The following is an 8,518-nucleotide window of genomic DNA, read 5'->3' as shown; positions in this document are numbered from 1 at the left end:
GCCCACCCCCCTGTTTGCCCGGCCCGCCCCCGCCCCGCCCCCTGGGCTCCCTGGCCCCGCCCCCTGGGGCTCGTGCCCCCAACGGGCACACACCGGAACTCCTCTCTGGGCTGGGATGCAGGACCACGGGCACACATGGGAACTCACAATCGGAGAATGTCAGGGGTTGGAAGGGATCTCTGAAGATCTCCTGGTTTCAGCCAGGATGAAGCCAATTTTCCTTTTACTGATTATTTCTCCTTCAGTAAGATTCCTTTTAACTAACACCAGAGCGTTCCCACTAAGGCTGGTGACACTGGGATGTGTCTCTGACTGCTGGGGCTTCCAGGTCACATCTTCTCTCTGCTGGCTCAGACGCTACAGGGAGATCTCTGACCCCCCTGTAAGTGGCTGAGTTAGACAGAGCAGAACTGGCCAGAGAGATTCCATTCCATGGAGCTACGTGAGCTCAGAGGAAGGACAGAGTGCACAGATCTCTTGTTCCCCAAGTTGAGTCTGTTTTTCCTGGGACCTTAATCAGTGAAGATCTCTCCTTGTTCTTTGTCTCGACCCAGGAGCTTTGTCCTCCCCATCCCAGGGTGTGTGTGAGGAGCTGAGGGAGGAGCCACGGGGCTGGTTCTTTGTTGTGTTGGGCCCAAACAGGACAGGGAGAGCTGCACGTGTGTGTGTGTGGTCACGGGTGGACATGGGTGTGCATGTGCATGTGTGTGTGTGCTGGTGTGTGTGCAGGGGTGTGTGTGCAGGTGTGTGTGTGCTGGTGTGTGTGCAGGTGTGTATGCTGGTGTGTGTGTGTGCAGGTGTGTGTGCAGGTGTGTGTGTGCTGGTGTGTGTGCACGGGTGTGTGTGGATGTGTGTGTGCGTGTGTGTGTGTGCTGGTGTGTGTGCAGGTGTGTGTGCTGGTGTGTGTGCTGGGGTGTGTGTGCAGGTGTGTGTGCAGGAGTGTGTGCTGGTGCACATGTCGCACACACAGACGTGTTGGTTCCTCAGACCTCCTCACAGACGTGTTCCCTGCTGGGGGGGGTGTGTGTGCACGGATCCACACCAGCCTGGGGGTGCACACGTGTGTGTGCGTGTGCAGTGGGGTCCCTGGCAGGGGGTGCACACACGTGCAAGTGCCCATGGCCCCCCACCTGTCCTGCCTCATGTCTCACCTCAGTCGCCCAGTTCCAGTTTCAAGCCCCTCCCTGCTGAGTTGGGCATCGTGAAGGTTGGAAGAGACGTCCAAGGTCACGTCCAATTGTCACCCAATCACCACAACCACAGAATGTTCCATCCTGAAGCACCACATCTAAGTGTTTCCTGAACATCTGCAGGGATGGTGGTTCCACCACCTCCCTGGGCAGCCCATCCCAGGTCCTCACCACTCCCTCAGGAAAGACACTTCTCCTCATACCCAGCCTGACCCTTTCCTGGCACAACTTGACCCGTTTCCTCTCATCCTATTGCTGATTACCTGGAAGAAGAGACCACAACCTCCCTTCAGGCAGTTATGGAGACCAAGAAGATCTCCCCTGAGCCTTTTCTTCTCCAGACTAAACACCTCCAGGTCTCTCAGCCTCTCCTGGTACCATGTGCCCTCCAAAGCCCTCCCCAGCCTCGTTGCTCTTCTCTGGACACTCTCCAGCACCTCCACGTCCTTCTCATCCTGTGGTGCCCAGACCTGCCCCCAGTGCTCCAGCTGTGGCCCCACCAGTGCCCAGCACAGGGCCAGGATCCCCTCCCTGCTCCTGCTGGTCACACCATTCCTGGTGCAGCCACGATGCCGTTGGCCTTCTCGGCCACCAGGGCACACTGCTGGTTCATGTTCAGCCCTCCACCAGCTCTCCCAGATCCTTTTCCACGGGCTCCTTCCCAGCCTCTCCTCCCCCAGCCACCAGCCCTGCTTGGAGTTATTGGGACCAAAGTGCCTTTGGTCTTGTTAAACCTCAGCCCATCGACCTAAGCTGTCCAGGTCACCACTCATTGCAGTTCTCCAGTCATGGCCATCATCCCACCACGTTCCTATGTCCCAGCTGTCCTGCTGCTCGGTGGCCTCCAGCTCCTCCTGTTCCCTGCCCGTGCTGCCTGCATTGCTGCAGATGCACTTCAGCTGGGCCAACGATCCTGCCACCACTCTGGGGAGAGAAGTCCTCACTGCTGTCTGACTGTTCCCAGCCACTTCCGTGGTCACTGACCTATGTGTGAGCCCTGTGGTTTGTTCCCATGTGTCTCCCCATCTCCCACCTCAATGGAGGGTCACCTGAAGGACCCCTTAGGCTCATTTCTGGTGGGCCTGATTTTACCCCCTTCTCCCTCCCAGCTTGGTTTGAATCCCTTCTAATGAACTCCATCAACTCATGCACAAGGCATCTTTCCCTCGAGACAGATGTGCTCCACCAACCCAACCTGCTGAGGAGCTCAAAGGAACATCGAGTGCTTTGAAAGGTTGGGACTCAAGGTTCTCAGCAATGAAAACAAGTTTTAAAAGGTAAGAAAAGCAAGAATCAATTGTATTAAAAGAGTTTTGTGGATTTTTCTAGCAGCCTGTGAGAAAACCAGCTCTAAGAAACCAGAGAGGTACCTGGAGAACTCTGTAGAGCTTGGCCAGAAAGTCCTGCCACCCTTCCAGCCCAAGGGGTTGGAGCAGCAGGTGCAGGGCTGGGTCAGAAGATGTGGAACTTCAAGCCAGGACCCGAAGGGCAGGAGTGGGCCACGTAGAGGGGCTACGTCCCAGGGCTGCTCAGCGACCGCCACCAGCAGCGGCACACCTGGCTGAGGATGAAGACACCGGTGATGATACCGTAGCTCATGCCGATGGTCTTGATGGCGTAGATGGTCTCGGGGTCATAGAGCGTCCGCCGGCGCCGCGGCGGGAAGGTCACGCTCAGCCGGAACCCGGCCACCATCTTGCCCTCCCGCCAGCAGAAGTAGGTGCCTCCATCCCTGCTCCGGACCCGCTGGATGTGCAGGTGGTTTCCGTGGTCAATGAAGAGCCTCATGCTCCTGTTGACGTTGATGAGGTAGCGGGAGCGGTAGAGCCGCATCGAGCCCTTGTCCCAGGCCACCGCGTGCTCGGGCCGGGCCCCCGGGCAGGCGATGATCAGGGTAGTGCCAACCAGCTGCTTGTGGAACTGCGTGGGGATACGGGGCATCCAGGGCTTCTGGCCCAGCTTGGCGATGACGTTGGAGATGGCCATCACCCCTTCCTTGGGGGCCTCCACCTTGGGGCAAGGGCTCAGGCAGCTTCGGATGGCCACCTCGGGCCTCCGGAGGTGCACGGCCTCCTGGAGCTGTGCGGGGACAGCCCTGGAGCCACAGGAGGTGACGTTGGGCAGCGCGGTGCGGTAGCGCGGGTGCAGCTGGGGGCTCTGCAGGTAGCACAGCCCCACCCGCCGCTGCTCGCCCCGCACCCCGCACCGGTCACACCTCGTCCAGTCCCAGAAGGTGGTGAAGAGCTTGAAGAACTCCCCCGAGTAGTCCTGCTGGACCTGCTGGCCTTTGTCCACAAAGGCCACCGAGATGTGGCTGCTGGGCTGCACGTCCACGTCGTAGCCGTAGAAGAAGTCCCCCCGCCTGGTGCCGCACAGGTAGTGGCCCGAGTCGCTCACCTGGGCCTTGAAGACAATGAGGCTGAACATGCGGATGCTGAAGCGCTTCAGGACGGCGCTGCCCGCCCGGGCGTGGCTCGAGGCCATGGCCACGGTGCCAGAGAAGTCGGTCAGGACGGTGACCTGCGGGCTGCCCATGTTCTTCTGGAAGTACCAGACCACAGAGGAGACCTCCTCGGGCTTGCAGTTGCAGGGCAGCTCGAAGGTCATGTCAGCCAAGTAGGCGGTGTTGTCCAACACCAGGAAAGCGGGACAAGGCGTCCGCTGGAACACGTCTCCTTTCTCCTCCATTGCAAAGCCCTGGAGAACATCCACCAGGGAGAGGAGAACAGCAGCCCTCAGCAGCCTGGTCTCCATGCTGCCAGGCAGCTCCTGCAGCCAGCAGAGCCCACCCACATGGGACAGCAGGAACCCACACATGGGGCAGCAGTGCCAGCACCAGGCAGGGACAGGGCCACACACCAGCAGGGTCACCAAGGATGGGGAGGAAAGACCTGAAATATCCCAGCCCAGCCAGGTATCTGCTGGGGTGCTCCTGTCCTCCAGGAGCTTCCAGAACCAGCTGTCCTTGTGACATGGGTTCCAGAACCTCTCCTCTCCCAGATGCAGAAGGTGCAGCCATGGGAAGCATGGTGGGAACAAGGGAACCACTGACGCTGTCTGGGAAGTCTCATGTGCAGGGAATGTTCAGTATTTCTCTGACCCTCTGAACACAATGAACCTGGAGGAGACCCTCCTGTGATGGCAGGGACCTCTAGCCCTGGAGAAGTTTCAAACATGCCATTTGGACATCTACAGCCCTCCTGTTGGTGCTCCAAAGGTTTGTGTGCTGAAGCCCCTTCCCAAAGGTGAAGACACCCCCAATGGAGTGAGGGTTTTTGTTCATGTCACCTTCTCTGGGCTGATGCTGGAACCAGCCCTGGAGGCCCTAAATGCTTCTCTCCTGCGGGGAGGGAGCTGTTGGTTTGTTGCTGCAAATCCGAAACTGTCTGAGATCACAGGCCCAAGAGGTGACAGGATCTCTGAGGTTTATCCACATCCCACTGGTTGGGGTAGAAGAACCAAAAGGCAGATGGTTGGACAGTCCCAGACACACCACTTCTCATGGCATTTTCACCCCATCAGCCCCTTCTGATTTCAGCAGCTTCACTACTAGACACCACGTGTCACTGCTCACAGCCCCTGGTGACAGCAGAAATGAAACAGGGAAGGGACTATTTTGGTTTTGGTTTCACCTTCAAAAACACCAGCCTAGTTTTCCTTTGTTCTCCTCATCTAAGAGATTCTCACTAAGCCACCCTGCAAGGACACACCAGCATCCTGGCTGGTACCAGCTGTGCTGTGGGCAGCAGGAGCAGGGCAGGGATTGTCCCCTGTGCTGGCACTGGTGGGGCCAGACCTGGAATCCTGGGGTCAGTTCTGGGCCCCTGGGGACAAGAAGGACACGGAGGGGCTGGAGCGTGTCCAGGGAAGGGCAAGGGAGCTGGGGAAGGGGCTGGAGCACAAGTGTGAGCAGGAGCAGCTGAGGAAGCTGGGGGTGTCCAGCCTGGAGCCAAGGAGCTGAGGGGAGACCTGCTGGCTCTGCAGCTGCCTGAGAGGAGGTTGGAGCCAGGGGGGGTCGGGCTCTGCTCCCCAGGAACAAGGTGCAGGAGCAGAGGAACCGGCCTCAGGTTGTGCCAGGGGAGGCTGAGGTTGGACCTTGGGAACAGTTTCTCCCTGGCAAGGGTTGTCAGGGCCTGGCCCAGGCTGCCCAGGGCAGGGAGGGAGTCCCCATCCCTGGAGGGGTTTCCAAGCCCTGGAGATGGTGCTGAGCGACACAGGGCAGTGGTGGCCTTTGCAGGGCTGGGAGAAGTGATGGACTGGCTGAGCTTAAAGGCTTTTCCAACCCAAATCCTTCCATGACTCTGTGATCTATGACACCTGCCCAGGGATCACAGCACAGCTGTCTCAGAACTGACGTTTATTTCTGCTGAACTCTTGCTCTGGGTGGCTCCCAGACACAGAAATGTAGCAACACTCCAGAAGGATCCAACTGAACTATCTCACATCAGGAGGCCCAAGTCCAGCTCTAAGCCTCCTTTAACTTCTGGTTCTGTCCGACCCTGGTGCTTCTGCTCCTTCAGTTCACCTGGTAACATTTCATCAGCTCCACCACCATCCTCTCCTCCTCAGATTCCTCTTGCAGGCTGGTGTCCATCAGGGATTCACAGCTGGTGGGGCTGCCAGGATGGCCAGTGCTCTGGTCCTCCCTGCTGGTGCTCCACAGCTTCCTGAACAGATCCCTGCTCTTCTCCTTCTCCGACTTGCTCAGAAGATCCACGTTCAGCCCGAAGCGCTTGGTGCCCGCCAGGCTCTGCAGGATCTGAAGGACAGCTCCTCTGTCTTCACCACAGACATTCTCTGCCAGCACTGTGAGGAACTCCCCCAGGAGGCCAAAACCCAGGTCAGCCTGAAAGATTCTGCCCAAGGTCTCCCCTCCAAGCTCCAGCAAAAACTGGTATTTTTCTTTCCCACTTTGGAAGCACCTGCGCCAGTCCCTGTAAAACTCAGCAGAGGTTCCAGGCAGTCGATCCAGTTCCTGAAGGAAAAGCAAACAGTTCCCGAGTTCCTTTTGTTTTGTCTCCACTTTAAGATTTTTATCCCCCCATCCCTGACCAACCTGTGGAGGGTCAAGAGAATTTTACAACAGGCTTTGGGAGCACAAAGGGCTGCATGAAGCTTGGGGGGTGGCAAACCAAGGAAATCCCAGGTTCCTCAAACCCTGTAAAGACCAGAGAACTTCAGGGGGAAATAGTGGAAGGATGGATGAGACATGAAAACTCATGGACGGGTACAGACCAGTGGCAGAGGAGCCCAGGATCAGACATGTCCAGTCTGGATCCACCAGTGTCACTCATGAAGCTGCTTTGGTTGATAAGAAGGTCACCATGGCTCAGCACCATGTGCTGGAGCCCAGAACCCACCCGTGTCCTGGGCTGTGTCACCAGCAGCGTGACCAGCAGGGCCAGGGAGGGGATTGTCCCCTCTGCTCTGCTGAGACCCCCCTGCAAGGCTGGGAACAGCTCTGGGGTCCCTAACACAAGAAGGACACAGAAAATGTGGAGGGAGGCCAGACACCACGGAGATGCTGGGAGGGCTGGAGCAGCTCTGCTCTGGAGCCAGGCTGGGAGAGTTGGGGTGTTCAGCCTGGAGAAGAGAAGGCTCCAGGGAGACCTTAGAGCAGCTTCCAGTGCCTGAAGGGGCTCCAGGAAAGCTGGGGAGGGACTTGGGACAAGGGCAGGGAGGGATGGGATGAGGGGGATGGATTAAAACTGGGAGGCTGAGGTGAGACAGGAGGAGGAAGTTGTGAGTGAGGGTGGTGAGACCCTGGAACAGGTTGCCCAGAGGTTTTCTCTAAGCTACCCCTGTCTCCAGGAGATCCCTTCATAGAATGAGAGTTTTGGGTTGAAGGGATCATCCAGTCCCACCCCCTGCATGGGCAGGGACACCTCCCACCAGCCCAGGCTGCTCCAAGCCCCATCCAACCTGCCCTTCAACACTGCCAGGGATGGGGCAGCCACAGCTTCCCTGGGCAACCTGGGCCAGGCTCTCACCACCCTCACAGCAAAGAATTTCCTCCTCATGTCTCACCTCAATCTCCCTCTTCCAGTTTTAAACCAAGACATTCTGGCCCGGGCACAGTCCACCAGAGGGGCAGGACAGATGTCACTCAAAGGACAAAGAACCTGGAGAGAAAATATTTAGTGTCTGTTTCCCATGAGTGAAGAACTAAGGAGCAGCCAGTGAATCCACCAGGCAGCAGGTGGACACAAACCAGCACTTCTCCACATGGTGCCCAACAGAAGAGTGGGGTGAAGAACCAGCTGTGCTGGGGCTGTGGGACAGCAGCTCCAGGGGCACCAGCCTGGCTCCCAACCTCCAAACCACAGCCAGCTGGAAGTGTGCTCCATGGAGAGCATCTTCCCCAGGAACCTGCTACTGGCCACCAGTCCAGGCTGTGCAGTGGGAGCTCTGGTCCTGTGGGTGCAGCTGGTCTGGGCTTCCCACAGGGCTGGAGCAGATGCACCTGGAAGCAGCTGGTGTGAGTTCATGTCTGATGGGAAGCAGGGGCCAAGACTGAACCTGGGGTGATCTGATCACCAAGGATCCTGGGGCTTGGAGGGCTTGTTCACGTGGAGAGATCTCTCTGAACAACCTGAGCGCTTCAAAATAACCCCCAAATTATTTTGGAGTCATTTTAGATGTGGGCAAAGTCCTGGAGAGCAGCTCCCTCACCTGGAGGATCTCCAGGTCGTTGGCTGGTGGCACCTGGGCTCGGGCTGCACAGGGGTTCCACACCACCCTCCTCGTGTCACCCAGCTTGTCCTTCTTCTCCAGGGGCTTCAGGTGTGATGCCAGCACGATGTCCCTGCAGGCAGCAAGAAGGGGATGGGATGGGATACTTCATGAGATCCAACACTCTGAGGCAACTTCTGGGTTTGGGCCACATGTATCATGCAGAGGGGCTGGGACAGGCAGGAGGGGCCCACGTGAGGCTCCCGAGGCTCAGCAAGGCCAGGGTTCTGCACCTGGGCTGGGGCAAAACCCCAACGTTGGCACAGGGTGGTGGGGGATGAAGGGATGGACTGAGAGCAGCCCTGAGGAGAAGGACCTGGGGCACTGGAGGTGAAAGACTCGGCCGTGAGCCCGAGAAACCACCCGAGTCCTGGGCTGTGACCCCAGGGGTGTGACCAGCAGGGCCGGGGGGGAATCTCTTCTCTCCAGGCTGAACCCCCAGCTCTCCCAGCCCGTCCCCAGAGCTGCCCCAGCCCTCCCATCAGCTCCGGGGCTCCTCTGGCCTCTCCCAGAAGCTCCAGGTCCCTGCTGGTGTCCCCCCCTCCCAGGGGGCTGTTCCCAGGCCGCTGGGTGAGCCGGTCCCCCCAGACCCCCCC

At 58.5% G+C, this 8,518-nt stretch overlaps 3 protein-coding genes across 3 annotated transcripts in view; all 3 read right to left on the bottom strand.

The window, feature by feature from the left end:
* The window catches only part of KIF18B (kinesin family member 18B), an 11,893-nt gene extending 10,090 nt beyond the window's left edge, over window positions 1–1,803 (bottom strand). The window contains exon 1 of the mRNA XM_009996661.1: window positions 1,741–1,803. Within this exon, the coding sequence (XP_009994963.1) occupies window positions 1,741–1,803 (63 nt within the window). The remainder of the gene's footprint in view (window positions 1–1,740) is intronic.
* Window positions 1,804–2,702: 899 nt separating this feature from the next.
* LOC104387864 (Ig-like V-type domain-containing protein FAM187A) lies at window positions 2,703–3,944 on the bottom strand. The gene has a single exon (XM_009996660.1). The coding sequence runs from the start codon at window positions 3,942–3,944 to the stop codon at window positions 2,703–2,705; it is 1,242 nt and encodes a 413-aa protein (XP_009994962.1).
* Window positions 3,945–5,706: 1,762 nt separating this feature from the next.
* CCDC103 (coiled-coil domain containing 103) lies at window positions 5,707–8,076 on the bottom strand. Its single transcript, XM_009996659.1, has 3 exons — window positions 8,072–8,076; window positions 7,863–7,995; window positions 5,707–6,165 (listed from the first exon to the last, which is right to left on the bottom strand). The coding sequence occupies exons 1-3, from the start codon at window positions 8,074–8,076 to the stop codon at window positions 5,707–5,709; spliced, it is 597 nt and encodes a 198-aa protein (XP_009994961.1).
* Between the last annotated feature and the right edge of the window lie 442 nt (window positions 8,077–8,518).

This window comes from Chaetura pelagica, unplaced genomic scaffold, assembly GCF_000747805.2.
Source record: "Chaetura pelagica isolate M959 unplaced genomic scaffold, ChaPel_1.0 scaffold794, whole genome shotgun sequence".
In the NCBI taxonomy this organism is placed as follows: Eukaryota; Metazoa; Chordata; class Aves; order Apodiformes; family Apodidae; genus Chaetura; species Chaetura pelagica.
The sequence above is the reverse complement of the archived record's forward strand: the minus strand, read 5'-3'. Positions and strand labels throughout refer to the sequence as shown.

What these genes read in the sequence shown, in the direction of transcription:
- CCDC103 (XM_009996659.1), bottom strand. An exon ending in ACGACCTGGAGATCCTCCAG is followed by an intron (nt 6,166 to 7,862) that starts GTGAGGGAGCTG and finishes CTTTTCCTTCAG; the next exon opens with GAACTGGATCGACTGCCTGG.
- LOC104387864 (XM_009996660.1), bottom strand. Translation starts at nt 3,944, where the DNA reads ATGGAGACCAGGCTGCTGAGGGCTGCTGTTCTCCTCTCCCTGGTGGAT.